The sequence below is a fragment of the Prosopis cineraria genome, unplaced genomic scaffold (genome assembly GCF_029017545.1).
Source record: "Prosopis cineraria cultivar Desert tree isolate PC_DT_omini unplaced genomic scaffold, ASM2901754v1 PC8, whole genome shotgun sequence".
NCBI lineage: Eukaryota > Viridiplantae > Streptophyta > Magnoliopsida > Fabales > Fabaceae > Prosopis > Prosopis cineraria.
In genome coordinates, this window is record NW_026555339.1 from 21,728,598 (window position 1) to 21,751,227 (window position 22,630).

At 30.7% G+C, this 22,630-nt stretch overlaps 1 protein-coding gene across 2 annotated transcripts; it reads left to right on the forward strand.

The window, feature by feature from the left end:
• The first annotated feature begins 4,711 nt into the window (after positions 1-4,711).
• On the forward strand, positions 4,712-9,368 carry LOC129317077 (uncharacterized). 2 transcript variants are annotated; one of them, XM_054961415.1, is made up of 4 exons: positions 4,712-4,788; positions 4,921-5,001; positions 5,941-8,531; positions 8,840-9,368. In XM_054961415.1, exons 3-4 carry the CDS (start codon positions 6,039-6,041, stop codon positions 9,095-9,097), a joined length of 2,751 nt encoding a protein of 916 aa, XP_054817390.1. In that variant the 5' UTR covers positions 4,712-4,788; positions 4,921-5,001; positions 5,941-6,038; the 3' UTR covers positions 9,098-9,368. The 2 variants fall into 2 exon arrangements, with proteins under 2 accessions (XP_054817390.1, XP_054817389.1); XM_054961414.1 differs by lacking the exon at positions 4,712-4,788 and having other exon boundaries at positions 4,808-5,001.
• Positions 9,369-22,630: the final 13,262 nt, after the last annotated feature.

The window sequence follows — 22,630 nt, forward strand, 5'->3', positions numbered from 1 at the left end:
ACCTTATTGAATAAATTACTTTATATTTTTTTATGTTGAAGCACCCTATTAAATAGGGTTAAATATAGAAAAATAGGATTAGTTTAAAAGTAAACAATTACTTTATTAGAAGTGAGATTCAATTAAAAATATCTTATATTTTTGAATGGAGAGAATATTTTTATTCAATAATTTTTTATTAGTTAAACTGTTCAAGCTATAAAAAAACAAAATAAAATAAGGAGAATATTAAAGAAAGACTCTTCAAAAAATCAATATTTGACAAGAACATGGACTAATTAAATATTTGATAAATTAAAATAATAACTTTATATATTAATTTATTAATATTTACTTGTTATAAATCTTTACCGGACATTAAATTTTTTTGAAGTTCTTTCATTGATATTCTCCCGATAAAATAACTATTTTTAAGGTAATAAATATTTTTAAATAATCTCTGTACGGCAGGGACAACATATTAATTTAAGAAGCTTTGTATTTTAACTCAATCTCAAGCTCTGCCATGCTATTTACACTTTATTAAAGCTTGGCAATTAATCTTTTCCTTTTCGGCCGAGCATATCACTGTAACACGTTTTATCATAAATCAATTAAAGAAGGAAAATTTAAAAGAAAAAGAAGTATTGTTGGCCAAGTGTTTTGATTCCGGTCAAAAAGAAAAGAAGGGGAAAGAGGGGCCCAAAAAAAAAAAAAAACGAGGGAAATATCATTGCTGGTGGAATGTTCACTAGCATTCAGACATGAGACAACACCTTAGAGATATTATATTTAAAATTTTTAATTAATAATAAGTACGATTTTCTTATTTTACTATTACTTACTTTGACTTTTGTAAAATTTGAATAATTTAAAAAGTTATATGATGCTTGTCTAGTTAAAAATATAAATTATTTTTAATTAAATTTTATCTAAAGTAATTATTTATTTTTAAATAAAAATTATATTTTTATATTTATTCATATTAAATATACTACAATAAATATAAAGTTATTATTAATATGGGTACTTTTAAAAAAAGTAATAATTATACTTTAAAATATTAAAAATATCATATATTTTTTAATATTCAACTTCTCAAAAAGTATTTTATATTTTTAAACGAATGGAATATTATATAATTTTTTTACCAAAGATTATATATAAAATTTAAAAAATGAGTTATATTATTTATATATTATAAAAATATTTTTCTACAATCTTATCATGTAACTGTTGTTTTATTATCATATTTACATTGAAATAAATAATGATATTGTCAATAATATAATTTATTAAAAATAAATATCTCCAACTTAAGCCTAAATCCCACTAAATTTTATGGAAAAAGAAACTAGGAAGCAAAAAAAATGAGCATGGTCATAGCTTGAACAAAATATTCTTTAACCTTAATTATAAATTATTTTATGAATATTTTATTAAAATTAAAAAACTTAAATTTTATTATCTCTATCTAAAAATTTAAGAATTTTTTAATTTTAATCATATTAAATATATCTGCTTTACAAATAAAATGCTTTAATATTTAATAATTTTCAAGTATTTAATAGTAATAAAAGAATAAAAATAGATATAAAAATTATAAAATATCATATAAATAGAATTAAAATAAATACTCTTCTCAAGCTATTTTATTTAATGAATTAATATATTAATTGACTTAATTTTTAATATTAAAATAAAAAATAAAATATTACACCAAGGTCTTATAAAAAAAATTTAGTTTACACCAAGGTCTTTTAAAAAAAAATTTAGTACTAAAAAATTTTATAAAATTTATAAAATGTTTTTAAATTTTAAATTATATACATTTATAACTTATCATATATTATTTATAATTAAATAATGAATATTAATAACATATTATTATAATTTTTTTTTGTAAATTATAAATGCATGTCACTTAATTATATATATTTTTGTAAAATTATAAATACATCTTATTTAAAAAATTGAAAATATTATTTGTTTTTGGAATGAAGGTGCAATTTTTCCAACAAAACTCAGAGAGGGAGAGAGAGAAAGAGAGGGGCCCATTGCATAGTGCATAGGCATTGAAAGATTCTTCACAAGACAGGCCAAAATAATTGTGCCGTAATAATTATTAACGTGGGCCCATACCTTGTTCTCCAGTGTACGTCCCCTAGTTTTAGGCTTAGCCTCTTGTTTCTGCTTCTTCTTCTTCTTCTTTTCTTTATTGATTAAAGTGTGTCCCCGACTCATCAGCTACACACTCTTCACATTGATCAATTAATCTTGCCAGAGGAGTTCGCTTCTTCGTTTTATTGTTACTTCTACATGTGGCAGCTTGCAAGTTGGATCCCTAGATGTGCTCTTTCTATTTTTTTATAAAATATTTTCAGCATAAAAATTTATAAATCTCATTAATTCTATATAAAAATTTGATATATTTTTAATTTTATTCCTATTAAATATATTTATTTAAAAAATAAAATACCTTACTATTTAATAATTTTTTTCATATTTAATAGAGGTAAAAGAATAAAAAGAAACATAATAATAATTGTAATGTAGTATAAATAGAATCAAAATAAATGTTAGGCCTTTTTATTTTACAAATAAGATTAGAGGAGCAGTTGTATAGGTTAATATTTTATGTGATAAAAAAATCTTGCTTGAGAGCATGATATATTAATAATTAGAATTGTGCAAAAGTCTAATTGTTTTGTCTAATCCAATCCAAACTGAACAAGTCCGGTCCAGTCCAATAAAAAAATTAGTTCAAAAGACTAATGAGACTAATAACACTAAATAACTTCTTAAGTTAGACTGGATAGGAAATCAATCTCTTAGACCACTTGATTCAATCAGATCTGATTTTATGAAATTATTTTAATATAATTTTAATTATTTTTAATATATCTAAATAGTTTAAGTTTGAATGTAGCATTCCCTTCATTCACATCTAACTCTTCTATTTAATATAATTTTAATTTAGTTTGTTATTAAATTGTTGTTGTAATGCATTTTGGACATGTTAGTGAAGTTTGTTAAATGTTGTTGTTGCAATTATGAATTTGAATCATGTAAATTGTACTTAAAATATTTTTTTATTGTTATTAGAGATTATTATGGATTTTTTATAATCATAAATATTTTTATTATTTTAATTAAGTTTATCAAAATGAAATAAATTATTACTTCTCTTAATTCAATAGATCAAATTCAATCTTATTAATTTTTGAATTATAACTAAATCAAGTCAGATTGTGAAATATCTAATCTAATTTTTTTTTTGTGAAAATGATCAGATTTTGAGTTAGATTAAAATTTGGTCATATCCAATTCTTTTTATAGCCCTATGGATAACTAGATTATGCCCCTGTGCATTATTATTATTGATGTATTTATTTAAAAAAATGTTAGTATTGTTTTCACTGGAGAACAAACAGTAACTAAGATTGTATTTTACAAAGGAAAAGATAATCCAATAATCCAATCACATGTTGAAAGAAACAATTTCTTTAGTCTCTGAAGACTTTCAAGTTCCAATCAGTGTTTTAACTTTTAATACGGGATCCAGCTTCTCTTCGCCGAGGTGCTGCCTCTCGGCCCTACACAAAGAGCAGGTAAAGAATAAAGATTTGAATCTCGTAAATTTAACATTTTTAATTTTAATTTTAATTTTAATTTTCTATTTATCAAATAAAATTTATAATTTTTTAATAAATCTGCTTGATAATTGATTCAAACAGTCTAATTTTAATTTAAATAATTTAAATTTAATTATTTTTTTATAAATTAATTATCCGAATTTATTCTAGAAGGTTAAAATTTAAATTTTTTACCTTTTCCGTTTAATAATATAAGACATTTTTTGAGAAATTAGATATTAAAAAATATAAGACATTTTTAAGCTTTCGAGATGTAATTATTACTTTATTTCAAAAGTATCCCTATTAATATATGACTTTATATTTATTATAGGGTATTTAATAAAGGTAAATATAAAAAGATATGATTAGTTTAAAAGTAGATAATTACTTTATTGGGGTGAGATTCAGTTAAAAATATTTTATATTTTTTAATGGAGGGAGAAACTTGTGATTTTTTTTTGAGAAAGTGCATCTTAGAAAATTATTTTTATTTTTATTATTGTATTAACTAAAATTAAAAATTTATAAAAATTAAAAAAATTTAATATTAAATCCATATTATTCAGGCTATCTCTGGATAGTAAGCAATGAAAGCTGGGTCTAGTAAAAAAGATTAATATCTCATAATGTTGTATATTATTGTTTGAATTATCACTGATCCAGGTACTCACATTTAACATTCGATTATGTTTCGAATATAATTATTTTTATTAAAAGAATACTTATGAGTAATAAAAAAATATGTAAATAATTCATTTATAAAAATAAGTTTAAAATATAACTAGTTTCATTTAAACTACAATTCAAAATATAGGATTATAATTAAAAATTTATTTTATAAAATATTAAATCTAAATTATTTAAAAATGAATCCAAGAACCCGGTAAAAAGTGAGGAGAAAACGAATAGAAGAGACAAAGAGAAACCAAATCTGGCAATAGGATGGCATTTGGAGGAGGCTCTAGGCCCCGGGATCCGTGACAATGAAAGAAGTCTTCACTGTGGGACCCACAGATTCCCCTCCACCAATCCCCCTCCCTTCTTTTCACCGTTTGAAGATTCGTTTTCACTCTCTTTCATTCACTCTCTTTCTCACTTTACTTAACCCCGCTCTCGCTCAGGCCATGATTTTCTTCTTTTTCGTGGAAAGGAAAGAACAAGAGACATAAATGTATGAAGTGCAAGGAAATTATTGATTACATCAACGACATTTTCATTGATTTTCCCAAACAATGTTCCTTGCTTCGCTTGTAATCTACATTCATTTTTCGTTTTTTTAACTTATATTTTCTTTTCACCTCAGATCTTTCTCTGGATCGACCACTGGTGTCTGACCGCCGACCTCTGTTCTTGGTTCCAAAGAGACTGGAGATAGTGTCGAATGGTACATTCTCGATCACTATCTGTTTCTGTGAATTTTTTTGTTGCCTTTTAATTTTCATCTGTTCTTTCGGTGAAAATGGAGGAAGGAGGAAGTGAAGGCTTCATCTGAATTAATTGCTCTTATTTTATCTGGTGTAGCATATTATATTATATTAAACTTATTTTTTTTAATTTTATTTCAGCCTTATCATCAACATAGCAGAGCTTGGTCTTTATAATTACATGATGCTAGATTTGGTTTTATTTCAATTTTCGATCAGTTTTTGTTTAGCTTATATATCTTGTCTAGCATATCATCGTCAAGTTGTTGCATCGGTTAAAACTAATTCAATTAAATATTCTCTTCACTCTTCATCAGGAGTAAGGAGCAGTCAAGGAGGGATTTATCACTTCGTTCGTTCATTCATACATTCTTTATTAGCAGTACAGATTTTCTTATTTCCTTTTCGTCAATAATAATCTTTTCACACGGCTTTCTCTATGAGCTTTTCCAAGAAAATGTCAGAATCAGGTTGCTATGCTTACGTTAACGATTAAAACTACGTTTAGAGACATAAGAATACGTTTAGAGACATAAGAATGCAGTTTCCTCTTTTGGGTCCTCAAATATTGATAATGTCTACATAAGATTGCTAAATTGATAATGGCTATAGACTATTGTCTCCATATTAAGCACTCGAAACTATTTATGCTTCTGATAATAACTGGAAACATGCATTTAAATTCAGGTGTGGCATTTTTTTGCTTATTCCACTTATACCATCGTTGCATTCTGAAATTCATTTCATCAGGGCAGTCGAATTTTTGCTTTAAATTGTGTATAAATGCTATTAAAATCCTTATTATTATTATTATTATTTTTTGGTCGAGCCTGATTCTCATTTATTGAACTATACAAGTCCCACCATGTTTTCGATTTTTGAAATCTTGAATTTTGCAGACAGATTATGACTGGAGCATGATACAAACTCCTAAGGAGCAACTTTTGAATGAAGTTCCGAACTGAAAAGCCTGAGTTAGTGCCATGCCATTGAGGAAATGGGATTCATTTTAGAGTTGAAAAAGATCAGTTCAAAGCAACAAAGCAGCTCAAAGACAACTAGGGAGGATAAGTTGAAATCCAAGAATGGTGTTGGTTCTACCATATCTAGTGATCTCAATTACAAAGCACAGCAGGTTGCAGATAGGAAGAGTCACGACCATGAGAGTGTGAAGAGAAATGCAGGGAGGAAGGATGAGCTAGTCAAGCACATGACAAATTTACCAGGTTATCTCCGGCGCAATGATGGAGGAGAAAACGTTCAAGGAAAGGCTTTAAATGTTGGAGTTCTAGATTGGACGCGGCTTGAAAAATGGAAGCACAAAAATATGAATATCCCGGCATTTGGTACCAATTTCACATCATTCAGTGTCAGAGAATCGCCCTCAAGAATGGCTCCTAAATCATCTGTAAGTGCTGGTCGTAATGGCAAACTTGCTAATCAACGGGGTTTCCTATCTCTGGGTATTAAGGCATCTTATAATGAAGTCTTTCCGGAAAATTCCAAACAATCATTTCAGTATGTCAAACAATCTCACTGCTCTAAAGCTGAAGTTGAGAGCATTAGAGATGGGCAAAGAGTCACACCCTCAACATTTGAGTCCTTCAGCACAAGTCACTTAGAGATATCGTTTGAAAAGAAGGGGAAACGCTCGGATAAAATAAGTTCACAAACGGGAAACGTTCAATTGAACTTGCGACACCAAGGGACCTCTCAAATTCCCAATAGAAACATGAATCTTGGAGCTGACAAGAACTTGGAGCGATTGCAAGAATATGGCCTCAAGAATAATGACAAAATTCGTGAGTCTGCTCCTAGCTTGGGACTTGCATCATTAAAACCAAAAGGTGAAGGGCTCTCATTCCATCCTAAGAAAAAAATGAGTGCTTGCAATAGTGAAGTAAAGAAAGTGGTAGAGCAGTCTTCAGAGTCAGACATCAATATGGGTCACACACCATGCTGTAACAAGCCAAGTAATATTGGGCTTCCTCACCCACAAGAAATTCTCCAATCATGTTATCCTGTTCACCAACCAAGAATGTCCTTTGATGAGAACTTCAGAGAATCAAGTCAAGGTAGACCGCCAAATGTTTCCCTTATTGATGATGTTTACTCTGAATATGTGAATTCTGAAATTCCACACTCATGTCCATTGCCCTCGGTGGTTGAGCGAGCGCCAATAACAAATCTCGTGCAACACAGAAGTAATGTTGATCAGAATAGTAGTCATTCTACAATTGGGTCCAAGAAGACGTTTAACTTGAAATCTGAAGGTGGACAAGGTGAAAAGAATGCATTAGATGATAAGCTCATAAATCATTCTGTTTTTAATAACTCAAATAAATCAGGGGATCAAGAAATCGCTGAGCAGACAGCTCAGAGAGGAAGGAATCCATCACCCAATCGTCGGTTTAGCTTCAGCTTAGGACGGATTGGAAGAAGTTTTAGTTTCAAAGAGGGGTCCTCTCTACCACAGTTTAGCTCCACATATGTCAGCGTAAAGTCTGGTCCGGTGACTTCTGAATCTTCGGATTGTTTGGATAATTCAAGGAAGGAGAAGGCGCGTAGTCATAGCAGAACCAGGTCCGGCTCCCTGCGAAGGTTATTAGACCCTATATTGAAGCATAAGGCAACAGAGATGCAGCATTCGTCTGAAAGCAGTCCAATAATTAAAGGAACCTTGGATCGAATTAACTTCAAGACAAACAGTGTCAAGGAATCATTATCTCATGTTGAAAAGAGCGAGGGCTACTCAATTCAAGCCCTTTTGCATCTTACAATGAAAAATGGAATCCCCATATTCAAATTTGTGCTCAACAATGAAAGAAAGATTCTTGCTGCTACCCTAAAAAAATCAGATTTACCGGAGAAGGATGATTCAGGTTGTTGTTTTACATTCTATCTTGTTGATGAAATTAAGAAGACTGGTGGATGGATGAATCACGGAAGCAAAGATAAAAATCGTCATTATGTCTCCAATGTTGTTGGTCAGATGAAGTCTTTCAGCAATAAATTCACTAAACCTGGCAATAAGAGCTCTAAGACGCACTGTTTTGTCAAAGAATTTGTTCTATTGAGTGATGAAATCGGCCAGAAAGATCAAATAACACCTAAGTTCATACCGAGTCAGGAGCTTGCAGCAGTTGTTGTTGAGATCCCTTGTGGAAATTTCAGCCAAGGAGCAGAAAATGACAATAATTTTCTGAAGAATGAGTGCCAAAAGTGCTTGGCAGAAGATGGATGCTTACGCAGCTCAGGAGAAAATGATGTCTCCAGTAGAACTACAGTCATATTGCCAGGTGGTATACATGGTTCACCAAACAAAGGAGAACCCTCTCCATTGATCTATCGATGGAAAACAGGAGGATTGTGTGATTGTGGGGGTTGGGACATTGGTTGCAAACTGCTTGTCCTTTCCAACCACAAGGAGAGATCAATTATCACAAGAAGTTCAAAATCTCACCCAGAGCATTTCCAACTTTTTGTTGAGGTATGGCTCTAATCTTTCTGTGCCAAGGGTTGTGATTGTGCACAACAATAAATATTAGGATTAAAGTGTATTTTTGCCCTCAATTATTTGCCCATGAGTGTTTGATATTCTGAACTTACATGTATTGCAGTTTTTTCTTTCAATATTTGAAAATGTTGCACCAGATATCCTGTCGTCAAAAGTTGATGGGTGTACGATATGAAAGTTTAAGATATCATATGCTCTTTAGCAAATAGCTGAGGGGCAAAAATATCCTTTAATCCTAAATATTATAACCCATTGACTTGTCAACTTTGTCTAACTTCCAGGAAGGAGCAGAACAAAACAAACCCCTTTTCACTTTGATGCCATTGAAAGATGGATTCTCCAAGGTGGACTTCAGTTCATCGATCACTCATTTGCAGGCATTCTTCATTTCAGTTTCTGTTCTAACTTGCCAGAAAGAAATTGCCCTAGCAATGAATAAGATGCATGAAGCCTCTACAAGGAACAATGATGGACTCCTAGAGAAAGAACCTATAAAGTATACCCCTATCCCACCACTATCCCCTGTAGGCAGAGTCTAGATTTAGATACTGAGTTTTTCTTTTTTTAAGAATATAGTTTGCTGGTGAAGAGCTCCCAGTTCTTCCTCAATATTTTCTCTTCATACATGAAATCTGGTGAAGTCCTCTTTCACCGAAGTTGTGAAGTTAAGTAGATCCTAGTATGCTCTTTGTGCTCTCGTATGCACTCTGTTACAACAATTGCGATAGCATTACGGATACTTTGTACATAACAACATGGTTAAGTAAATTAATACCAATATATCTATGTATATTATGAAGTCTATGGGAATATTTGTTTAACTTTTTTAAATGAAAAAATTACTTCTGTTTTGAAAAGAATTTCTTTTGTGAAATTTTATTATGTTTATTTAAACTTTGGGTTAAATATCTAAATTACCTTTAAATTTTTTTGGTCATTTTTTATAATTTTTTTATGTTCAATTATGTCATTTTTTGATCAATCAATAATTAAAATTAGCTTTTGTTAATAGTAAAGGTCAGACTGCATTACATTATTTTTAAAAGTTAAAAATAAAAAATAAGTTTAAGATTTTAGATATTTCAAGATCTGTAATTTAGAGGTTAATTTATCATTTAACCCAATGAAAGTTAAGATGTTACAAGCATAAATAAAGTCAAGAATAAGGGCTAGGTTTAATAAGTTGCCCATTTAAGTTAATTTTCACAAGAGTTTGGCTTGAAAATTAATATTTTTTTAGGGTAACCGGTTTTGAAGACCAGTCTTTTATAAGCCTTGAAAAATGGACAACCTGTCAAAGCTCATTTTACATTTTTTTTCCCACCTAAACAATCTCTCAAAATGCACCATCCGACTCTGGACTCGATTTTGGTGCTCATCTTAGGATGAGCACCGTGGTGCTCAGCACCAAAACACTGCTGTTTGGCAGTTTTTTTTTCTTTTTTTTTTTTAAACCACAAATTTATTATAATAATAAATAATTATTATAAAATTATTATTTTAATATTTAATAAACTAATAAATATTAAAATGTTAAAATTGAACCTAAATAGTTTAAATAAAAATTTTGGTTTGAACATTGAGAACTGTACTAAAAAAATAAAAAATGATCTGAACAATTTAAAATAAGAGTCGAGTCTGGCAAAATGAGCCAGTTTCTTACATGTAATAAATCAATGTTTGAATTTCTATTAAGAAAAGTACCTATATTTAATACCTGATTATGCCTTAAATGATATCATCTCTCATAGATAAACAACTATGCAAAATCAATAAAATAAAAAAATATTTATATTTATAATTTTAATTTTTTCAATACAGTTTTAAACTATTTAGATCGAAATTTATATATAAACTATTCAAGTTAAATTTTAATGAGTTAATCTGTTCATATTTAATTTTGACATCTTAATATTTATTTGTTTATTAAATATTAAAATAATAATTTTATAATATTTATTTATTATATTATAATAAATTTGTGGTTTAAAAAAGAAAAAAAAAAACACTGCCAAACGGCAGTGTTTTGGTGCTGAGCGCATGAGATGAGCACTGAAACCGATTCCATCCAACTCTGCTTTGAACTAAAACTTGAGACTTCTCTCACTTAATTGCCTGACTCTCCTCCCTCTTTCATTCATCTGACTCTCTTCATCTAGGCTTCTTGACTTTGTTCTCTCACTCTTGCCAGCGTTATGCGATGGTCTCCTCCCTCTTATTGAATCAATCTCGACTTCGCCGGTGGTCGCTCCTCTCGAATTAGCATTATGCCTTGCCATCATAGTACTCTCCTCCCTCCTCTCGATCTAATATTTTGATCTTGGCAATGTCGCCTTTGATTCTTAGCCTCTTGATCTTAGCAGCATCACGGAGATCTGGCCTGTCGATCTTGGTAGGGTCGCCTTTGATTCTCGAATCTCGACTCCTCTCAGCTTTAGCCTTCAAGTTTGCCTCCACCATCCCAATTTGCTTTTGGTAACTTAGTCTCGATTGATTCTCTAGTTGTCCTTAAATCTTGCATTCATGTAATTTTATTTTTGGTCTTGGTAGTCTGATTGTTGTTCTTCTTGGTTTCTTGTCCTACAAGCTTGGAATGTGATTTTTTTTTTTACATTATTTTATTTATAGATGAGGAGGAGGAGGATTTTAATTTGGATTGATGAAGATTTTTGTCTTCATCTTAAATTTAAACTTTTAAATCTTTTATTTATTTTTTAAAAATTATTTGAGACCTTGATTTATTTTATGTTGAATTTTATAATATTTTAATTAAATTATAAATTTATAATGTTGAATTTTATTTTATTTTATTTTTTAAAAATATAACTACGGGCTCAATCCTGAATCCTTTGAATAAGAGTTGGATCTTAAATTTTGGATAAAATTTTGAAAACCAAATTTTAGGGCCTACATCCATATGAGTTGAGTTCACCCATTTCTAATTTCTATTATGAATGAGGCTCAATCAAATGTACAAATTAGAACTAATAGCCGGCAATAAATCCAAGTCAACAACATTTAAATATGATACACGGTTGGTTTGGTAATCTTGCTATAACTTGAATGTTTTCTGAATTTTTTTTAATTTTTTTTAAAAATATAATTGATTCATAGTACTATTTTTCTTGTAATATAATTTTTGTGCATGCTCATTTTTATTATTTCAATTTTTTAAATTTGTTTCAAAATTTTAGATTGATTTGTTTAACTTTATATAAAAACATAATGGATATATTATATATATAATTTTCAAAAACATTACTTTTGATCCTAACATTAGTTTTATAAGAGAATTTGAATGATGATAATTATATTTTTCTTGTTGATGAATGTAATTATTTTCATATTTTATATAAAGCTTTTTAAGTTGGGCCTGACTCAAATATTTGAATGACTCGATGTCCAAATTTTACATCTTGTTGGGCCCAAGATTTAGGTGAAAATTCTAAGAATAGCATGGATGTTTTAAATAATGGGAGAATTACATGCAATGATCACTTAAATAAATTATTCACATATAAAAATTAATAACAAGTCTCATTTTAAAAAAAATAAATCACATTCAAATTTTAACAATAATCCAATCGATTCTTGTATGTGAATAATTTTTTTAAATGATCCTTAATCTTCTTTTAATAATAGTAGGAATTTTCTCTAAAATTAATCAAAATTTTAAGAATGGTTCCTCGGTGAAAATACAAGGGAAAAAGTTGACCTCAATTCTAAGGTCCAAAGCTTATATGGTCCAAATAGACGTGATACTTATTAAAAGAAAAAGAAGAGTAATATTTTTGAAAGGTTAATTTGTGTCAATATTCATAATAATTTTGGAATTTTCAGTTTCATAATTTGTCATTAACTCTCATTCTACAAGTCCCTCAATGCCATGATACATAATTAGTTTGTATCGTACGACTCCTCCATAAGATAATTTAAGATAAAATTATGTATACTAATATAGTTTAATAATGACACTTTACAAATTTACCTTTCAAAATAAAAATATAAAATTTTAAAAATACCCATTATTTAAATTTACACACTTAATTATTACATTACACTATAATCATTTCAATTCTCTCTCCACTTAAAGAGTAATATTAAAAAAAATCATTAATGAAACCTTATTTTTATGAAATTGCTTATATTTTTGGGCAACAAAATATTTTCAAAATTATCTTTATAATTTGGTATGGGAGGAATACTAAATAATTGTATGATTGATTAAAATAAGAATTCGCGTATTTATATTAGCATTATTGAATTTATAATAATAATTAACTTTATTTAATTTCCCTTCAAAGATTCTTTTGGAATTCCCATATTTCTCTCGTCTCAATAGCAAACCTAATTTCTTTTTATAGTGCTCCTACCATGAGACCAGTTCCAACACAAACAATAAGCACAGCCAAGTATTCTCCTTATAAATATCGTTAATTCAGAACAACGCTTGCCTTAAATGACTACTTATATATATATATCCTTCTTTGTCATCTTCAATACTCTAAAACCTGCTCTTCGTAAAGACGATCCTTAAAGGGAAATTAAAGCTAAGAAATTAGCTAGCCATCATGGTCGTGATATCCAGAAGAATGGTTGTGTTTGGCCTTATTGGAGTCTTGATTTTCATGTTCGTATTATTAAAATCCTCTGAGGCCAACAATAACAACGATGTGTTATCTGACTCATCATCGATCAAATGCACTCAATCATCATCATCATCATCAAACCCAGAAGGAGAGGCTCAGCTCATGAAGAATGCACAGATCATGGAGATGATGATGATGATATAAATGACGACAATGATGACACTTTCAAGGTTGTAGGAAATGTAGCCATTTCTCTTTGATTGATTATTATGATTTAATTTCTAGCTAGCTAGTAGTATAATTAAGAGGAACTATCTTTATATTTAGAAGATTTATTATTAGATGTAAGGGTTTAGGCTTAATTAATTAATGATCGAGCTTTTCAATAACCAGGTTTGGCGGTCCTTCTTTAATTTCCTTTCTTGTGTTTCGAGGGTTTTATTTCATAGTGTTTGAGGTTTTATTTTTCTTTTTGGTTCAATTGTTTCCCACCTTTATTTCCAGTCGGTACTAGTGGTTATTAATAATAATATTTAATATTTAATTGTTTGATTGGTTCCCTTCCGTGAAAGTCCAGCTTCTCCCTCCCCCCTTTCCTTTTAAATAATAATTTCATGCTTAAGACCCTAAACTTATTTTTAATATAATATTTTCTTTTAACTTTTAAAAATGATACAATATCATTATTATCAGTAACAAAAATTAATTTTGACTGTGTTAGTTAGTTGACTAAAATATTATAAAAATAATCTTAAAAATTATAAAAAAGAATCAAAATAATTACATAAAAGGACCTAAAAAGTTACAGAAAAGGGTTAAGGAAAGAAAAATTTTGCTGATTTTTTTTCTATAATTTTTGAGGTCCTTTTTTATAATTTTTTAGTTAACTAACAGTCAAAATTAATAGTTGTTAATGATAAGAAAAATATTATACTATTTTTTAAAATTAAAAGAGAATATTGCATACAAAATAAATTTAAGATATCAGATATTCTTGAACTTATATTTTAAAAGTAAATTTATCATTTATTTTTTCTTAAGAAAAGAAAACATCAAATTACCACAAGTGATATTTTACTGTCATGTAACTTCATAGCTGACGTCAAATTCACCTTAGTTTTAAAAAAGGATTACTGCCACATTAATTATTGCGAACCATTGTGTGATCAGGAAAAGACTTGAAATAATTAGAGTTGCATCATAGAAACACTTGATCCTCCACACATCTCCCTCTCTCAAAATGAGCGAGATTGGTGCTTATAATTAATAATTTGGACCATTTAATTAATCATATTTTTAAATGGACTAAATTTTATTGACTTGTTTTATATTTTCATATTTTTATTTAAAAATATAAATCCTGAAATTTGATTCAAATGCTTAAGATCACACGCAAACTATAGATTCCTTATTTTCTTTTATTTTTTTAATTCACATATGGTGAAAAAGACACCCAAAAAAGTAAATACTTCTTACTATATTGCATAAGTGTTCTTTTATTAAAAGTAATTACATAAGTGTTTTTTATTGAAAGTGATTCTATTTGAGATACTATCAAATACTAAATATAATAACTTCCATTCAAAATTTGGTTCTCCACATCATTGAAATATTTATGTAATTGGGCCTTGCCTAGTAGCCCACTTTTTTTCTTTTAGGACTTAAAATGCATTCACAACTCAAGAGATTACAACAGTAACTAGCACCTAATTAAATGTAACTAGCACCTAATTAAATGATCACTTTCATCACCCACCTCCTCTTGTCCAAGAGGTAGGGGTGATCAAAGGTATAAAAATTAACTCTTAAACTATGAAACGTTTTAGCGAAAGAGCTGGCATAGGGATTGGAGTCCCTACTAAAGTACTAGATAGTCAAACTCCATACCTTATGCTACAAAAATCAAGCATCATCCACAATATCCTTAAATGGATATAACTCCTCACAACCTTAAGTAACAAACGACACAACTTCAATACAATCACAAAAATAATAGCTATTAGCTCATCAATTGTAGGAGGGACATTTATCAACTTCACACTAAAGCCAAAGATCTAGTTACCTTATGCATCCCAAAAAACTCCACCACATCCACTACTACCATTATCCAAAACAGAACCATACATTTCAATTTTAAACGCATCATTTATTCCCTTAAAGGCCCCCCTTAAGAGGTTGGTGGTATAAGAGAGAAAGGGTGCCATTCTAATGAAGTCTAAATCAAAGCACGCTTTGAAGAGTGTGGAAATTGCAAAATAATGTTCCTATGGTACCTCCTCCTCAAAGACACGCTTACATCTATCTACCTATATATCCCAACATATATAACTGAATAAAGTGACCTAGTTAACCTTCTTTATGGACTACTTACCTATCTCATGTTTTAAATTCCATTTGATCTACTTAACCCCTATATACATAGTATGCTCATTCCAGCAGTCTTCACGAACCACTTGCTTACATCTATCTAGGACATTTTTATGGTCCCATAGTCAATGCATAGAGTCTTTTAGATTCTTACAATCAAAAGGTCAACTACTGTTGACTGTCAACCCTCTTTTAACTCTCAGTTCATAAGTATGAACTCTCCCATGCACAAGTAGCCACATGAAAGATTTTACTTTTTTCACTATAGGTAGTCTCCAAATTATTATCATATATTGTCTGCATTTCTTTGAGCACATGCATCTAGAAAAGAATAGGCATATTTAATAGTAAAACGTCTATCGGTGGAAGGTTTCCAAAAGTGTATATCATCTTCTCTCTCCTCACAAGTTCAGGGAGCATGAGTTAGGTAATTAATTGAATTTGGCTTAAACCACCTATGTAGTTTTTGTTGATCTTACTACCTGTCTACATCAACATAATTAGACACCTTCTTTTTTTTTTTTCCATAAGTCTTTCCCTTCTCACCATAAGCTCAATAAGTGGAACATTCAACATAGACTAATTCTCAAACCAGAAACTAGTAGTATTTCCATTCCCCACTTTCTTTCCCATGCCTTCTTTGAAATGATCCCAAACTTCATAAATCCCTCTCCAAGTGAATGATAAATTCTTTTTCTTCTTTACTTGATGCATACTATAGCTACCATAATTATACTTGCTCCTCAAGACTTTCATCCATGCAGCTTCTTCATTACAAATTCAATTCCAACACAATTTCATAACAAAAGCCTCATTCTATCTTCTCAAAACTTTGATCCCCAACCTACCATCCTTCTTATCTTTTGTAATATTATCCCAAGAAACAAGGTGAATGTTCCTATTGTCATTTTCTCTTCCCCAAAGAAAGCTTTGACTTTATGAAGGATCATAGTTTTCATATGATAAGCTAGTAAAGCTGATAACACTATTTGATCAAAGTAGTTCTTCTAGCTAACTTCAAAAATTGACCTCTCTAGCTAGACAACTTACTTTAGGAATTTTCCAACAAAAGGGTAAACAGATGGTGAGAAGCTCTCTTATGAATGAGAGGGATCCTTAAATATTTCCCAAAATCTCTAGTTTGCCTCACACTTATTTTACTACTAAGCTCATCAGCCCTCAAGAAATGAATAGTCTTAGAGAAGCAAACCTTGGGTTTGGATTTGTTCACTTTTTGACTCGAAGCTTCACAAAAATGATCAAGGTAAGCTAAAATGATTTCTACTTATGCAGAAGTAGCTTCTCTAAATAGAATTAAATCATCCATAAAGAATAAATAAGAGAGTAAAGTCCCCTCTCACAAGTTAAATAGGACACCACTCTTGATCTTCCACCATATCCTTAATAGTATGACTTAATCTTTCCATACACAAGGTGAGCAGATAAGGAAAGATAGGATCCCCTTGCCAATTTCTCTTGTCAGTTTAAAGCTAATAGATGGGTTCCTATTCCATAGCACTTGAAGAGAAGAGCTTTGTACACAAGCCATGAAGACATTTTTGAGGTTTGAGGAAATCCCAATATGCTTTCAGGGTACCACTAATGAAATCCCACTCCCTTCAATCATAAGTTTTCTCAAGGTCTACATTCATTGCCATCATTCCTTTCCTCTTCCTTGTTAGCTTTATAGTATGGATTACTTCTTGAGTAAGGATAATATTATCACTAATCTGTCTTCCAGCAATACAGCTATGTTGATGTCTTCCAACCAGTTTATCCATGCTATTCTTTAGTCTATTGCTCAAGACTTTAGAAATAATTTTATAACTAACATTACAAAAAGATATTGATCGGACATCCTTCATCATTTCAAGGGACTCAATCTCTGAAATAAGTACAATATGGGTGGAATTAAGGTCCTCAACACAAGAAGGATTAATAAAAATAATATTCACTAGAGAACAAACATCCTTACTAATGATGTGCCAAAAATCTTGGTAAAAGAAAGCTTGTATACCATTTGGACCTTTGTGCCTTGAAAGCTTATAAATCAAAGGCAGCTATATTGATTGCTTCATAGCTAACCTCACTATGTAATTCATCCTTCTTAGCATCACTAAGTTGGTGAAAGAGGTTTTGGTACATAGCTTCTAACAGGATTCTAGGCAACCAGTGAAAAGTGCTTTGTAATAATTTACCACTAAGTCCTTTAACTCTTCTTGGTCAAAAATCCAGTCCCTTTGGTCATTCTTAAGACCCTTGATGCTATTTCTTTGTCTACAGGCTAAAGTGAAAGTATGAAAAAAAATTGTGTTCTTATCCCCCTATCTAAGCCAATTACATCTGGATTTTTAGTACTATAGGAGCTCCTATGTCAGAAGCTTATTGTAGTTCTTTCATAAATCCTGTTCCATTTGCATTAAAAACAAACTACCTTAACCACCTTTAGCTCTATCCACCCCCTTTAAGTTGTTCATAATTATTTTCTTTCTATAAGGAACACTTCCCACTTTATGCTTATTCCATTCAGAGGCTTTATTTGTGAAGGACTAGACTTTTTCATTCCAAATCCTAGATGACCATGCACTTTTCACAACATCATTAAAACCTTCCTCAAGTAACCATGCAACCTAACAGTGAAATAGATTAGCTCCTCTAGATTGAGAGCTTGGCCAATCAGTACATAACATTAAAGGCCTATTATCCGAACTAAATTTTTGTAAGTGATGAACAAGAGTACAAGAAAAGATGTTGGATAGTCTATTCTTTCTTTAAGGAGGTTTTTTTCCTACATAAAGCTCTCACTAATAAATTTGACAAAATGTAAACATGCCTTCTGCATATATTCATTGAAACTGAACATAAAAGGAAAATGAGGTCCAGATCCACCATGTTTATCACTAGACGTCAATTAAGAATTAAAATCACCTAACATTATCCAAGCACCCACAACTCTTTGGCTGATAAGTACTAGATCCTCCTATATGGATTTATGAGCTAAAGCATTAGCTTTTACATATACCCCTGTAACTGAAATTTTTTTCCTAATTTAAGATTAGAGATAATTAGACGAATAAATTGATCAGTAGATGAGAAGCTATAATTTACTAAAAAATACTCATCATTCCCCAAGAACCATATCCCTCTTGAATATCTTGTGGCTTCTAATCAAATCTAATTATTGAATCCCAACTTCCAGCACACGTGATCAGCTTTTGCCCTAGCAATATGAGTTTCAAAAAGGAAGACATGATTAATGTTCTTTCCTCTAAGTAAATCCTTCAATATTTTAGCAAAAACTTTTAACACTGCATCTTTATAATTCCAAGTTATTAAATTCATAACTAATTCAAGGGGAGGCAAAAGAGTAATATCCAAATAACTAAAGGGGTGAAGCACCTCACCCCCTTCATCCAATCCAAATTCCTTTCTTATATCATCTTGTGTTTCACACCATTGATCCAAAGTCTCCAATGCATACCCTTCTTGGTTTCCTTATTTGAAGTTCTTAGAGGTCTTGGGGAAACAAATCCTTGTGTAGTTACTAGGAATGGGTTGGAGTTGGGATTGGATGTAGAAGTTTTGATATGACTTCTTGATCTAAGATTGTAGTTATTTCTACTTCACCCACATCTTGTTTTAATTCTATTCAACCCTGTTCAAATGAAACCATCCTTTTAATTGACCTAATTACCATATTATGGGCCCTTGTTGAAATTTTCCTTTTTAAAAGTGGTGAAGTCACCTTGGGCCTAGATTTTTTTTTTGTTTTAATTCCTCTATTCATTACTTCTTTTATTCTCGATTCAAACATGCTTAGGCTTGAATCATGAGTAATATTTTAGGATTCCACCTTACAATCTCCTTCTTGGCCCACTATAGTAGCCTCCTTCTTCCTCAAACCTTTCATCACTACTTTACTTTACATACCTTCTGACACATGTGCATAGCCATCCCCTTCCTTCCTCATAACTTTCATTTTTCTCTTTTTCATAGGATTTCCTTTTGTAATGATCTTCTATAGTGACATGTATGGAACACCCTATTCTGATTAGGCACCCTTTCCTCTTTCCTCTTTCCTCCTCCTTTCAAAGTTGCCATTTTTTTCTTATGTAAATTCTTCTTTTTTATACTATTACTAACTTTTTCCTTTATCGTGTCAACTTCTACTTTCTCTTCTGACAAAAGGTCGAGCCTTGAATTAGACTCTAATGGTTGACCTTGTGGATTTGACTTAGTGTTCATGTATTGTTTTCCCTATTGCTTGCCTCTCACGTCTTCCTAAAATAGTTTTTGAAGAAAAGTATGCTTAGCTTGGATCCAACCACCCAAATCTTCATCAATCAAAATCATGGGATCACTTACCAACAGTGACCATGTATTTATTTTTTTCTTTTATTGTCAATAAAGTTTCCATAGGTTTAGATTGCTTCTGTTTCAATGATGATTCAGATAAGAGGGGGCATTCCTCCTTACAATGACCATATTTACCATAATTAAAGCATATAACATCTAAGCCTTTATATTCAACCCTATAAATACAATTCCTAATAACAAACCTAGATTGTAATCTTTTATCTAAATCTATTTCCACACTGACTTTGGCATAGTAGCCTCTCTTAAGAGTTGTTCCTCAATTCTTGCAATGAACTAAGGTGTTCATGTCCACCTTGATAGCCTTTCCCATTGTTACCTAGTTCCATCATAAACTTGACAATGTAACAGTGCATAAGTAAAGTGAGAATTCTCATCCATATAGCAAGTTTCCTTATAATGTTATTATAAGAATTAAAATTGGGGCTCTATCTTTGTAAGCCTAGATAATATACCTCTACAATCCAGGGGCCTTCAAACAAGAGGCTTTGGTACAAAAATTAGTCATCAACCCTAAAGGAGAAGTAGTTATTTGGTAGGTCAATGAACTCAAACTTAGTAGTCTTCAAGATCTATTCAAGTTTCTCTTGCATCACTTTCAAAATCACTTCTTTCCCTAGCACCATAAAAAAGAAGAGCATTTTTCTAGGGCAAATAAAGTTGCTTTGCTTGCTCGTTCGACATGCTTATTTGTGGCAAACTGTCCATCATGTTCTGTTGTTCCTTCGTTAGTTTTAGAGTCATAGTCTTCCCCTCCAACAACCATTCCTTTATTAGCTTCTTCAAATCTTGGTCAAAACTCTTACTCTCTGTCTTAGCCAACTTCTCCTTATAAGAGATTTGTGATCATAAAACTTCCTTGAAACTTGAGTTCTTTTCCTATCTTTGGCTCAATGCACCCCAAGCATCATTCTTCTCATTCTACTATTACGATTGTCCAATAGTATTGTCTTTCTCATCCTTTTTCCCATATGGCCTCTAAATATTTCTTCTTCTACCCTTTGGTCTTGCATATCTACATCCTTATCTCTCTTCCAAGTGTTCTTCACTATGATGTCCTTATCTTGCTTGGAAAGGCCTTCTATAACCTCCCTTTCCTAATTTTTAACCAAACCCATTGAGAACCTGTGCTCACCCTCACTCTCTTTCTCTTTACCACTCATTTTGCAAGCACTCGCTAGTGACATTTCAAAGATCAAGAGTTTGTATTCAATATATGTTAAACTAGTTCCCCATTTTTAATCCTCGTGGCCCATTTAAATCACAAAAAAAAAATACTCCCTCTAATAATCCTTATTGTGAGGATATATATTTTTAATGAAATTCATTTAATTAGTTGGGGTAGGGATGATAAAAGAAAAGGACATTTAAGGGAAACATTAATACTATAGAAAAAATATCCTAAATGACTAAGGAAGCAAATTCTCTGATCTATAAGCTTTTATGAAGTTTTCCTTTTTTATGAATTTTTTTTTCATTTTATTATATTTTATAAAACATAAAATTTTCTTTTTCATTTTCCTTGAAGAAAAGGTAAACTTCAAAAAAAAATTCAAATTCTTTTTTCTTATTTTCTTCTTTCTCAAACATTTCCATCCTACTATAAAATGCCTTTACATAGGAAGCAATACAAGCATGTTGATGGAGAGAAAAGCTTCATAATCCTTAAGATACTCTATCAAATCATAACCATGCTCAACAAGTGTTAGTAGAGAAACATACCAACACCTAACTAAGTCCTTCTTCCCTACTTTGAACTATTGAGCTTGATCCACATATTCTTCCAACTTTCCAGTTGCATACTCAAGGGTGCTCTCATCTTGCACTAAAATTTGCTTCCCCTTTATAGCAACATTAGGCTTTCTCTTCTTCTCAAGTTGCACTTAAGGTGCCTTACTCATTGAAGTGCTTTTTGATTGTAAGTTAAGAACAGGTTTATTATTTTGGGTAAGAGGCTATTTGAATGTCTTCTCGGTAGATGAAGTGGAGGTGGTGTGTATAGACACATCATTAGAGCCTTTGCTTGTTGTCTAAAAAATCATTGATTTTTGACTAACCTAAGCACTCTTTTTTTCTTCATTTGAACTTCTCTGAGCACTAGACCCAACAAGGTCCAAATTGGAATATGCAAAAGTTTTTGGGAGAGAAGAGTCTCCAAGAGGTAGAGGAGGCATGATGTTGAGGATTGAAAGCTAGAACTTGAATTTCACTTACTTTTGATTCCCTTCTTTCTTCTTCCTCTCTCTTGCAATTTTCTTGGCCTTTTCAATGACTGTGTCTTTGCTCTTTATTTCTTACTTGGAAGGTGTGTTCCTTTTAGGTTGATTGACTAATTCTTCAAACTTCTCAAAGTCCTCTTTTGAAATTCCTTATTGTTTTAAGCTCTTCTCTATATTATTGGTTATGGCCATTGTTGAGCTCAAGAGATAGAGACAATCAAAATTCTTAAAACTTGATGATGATTTGAATGAAGGGTTTTGATGACACAGGCAAGGGTAATTAGTGTATAAGATGGATTTAGGAATGAAGGAATGTACAAGGAGAACGATTTGAGAGAATATGTAGCTAGGTTTCGAAAGTTTTCAAGGTGTTTTGAAACTGATGAGTGGAACATTATAAAAAATCAAAGGCCTTCGTGATAGTTTCAAAATAAATGTATTTAGAAATAAAATCAATGACTATGATTAAATTAGATAGATATAAAAATAATTTAAATAATATCTTATATATGAAATTTTAAAA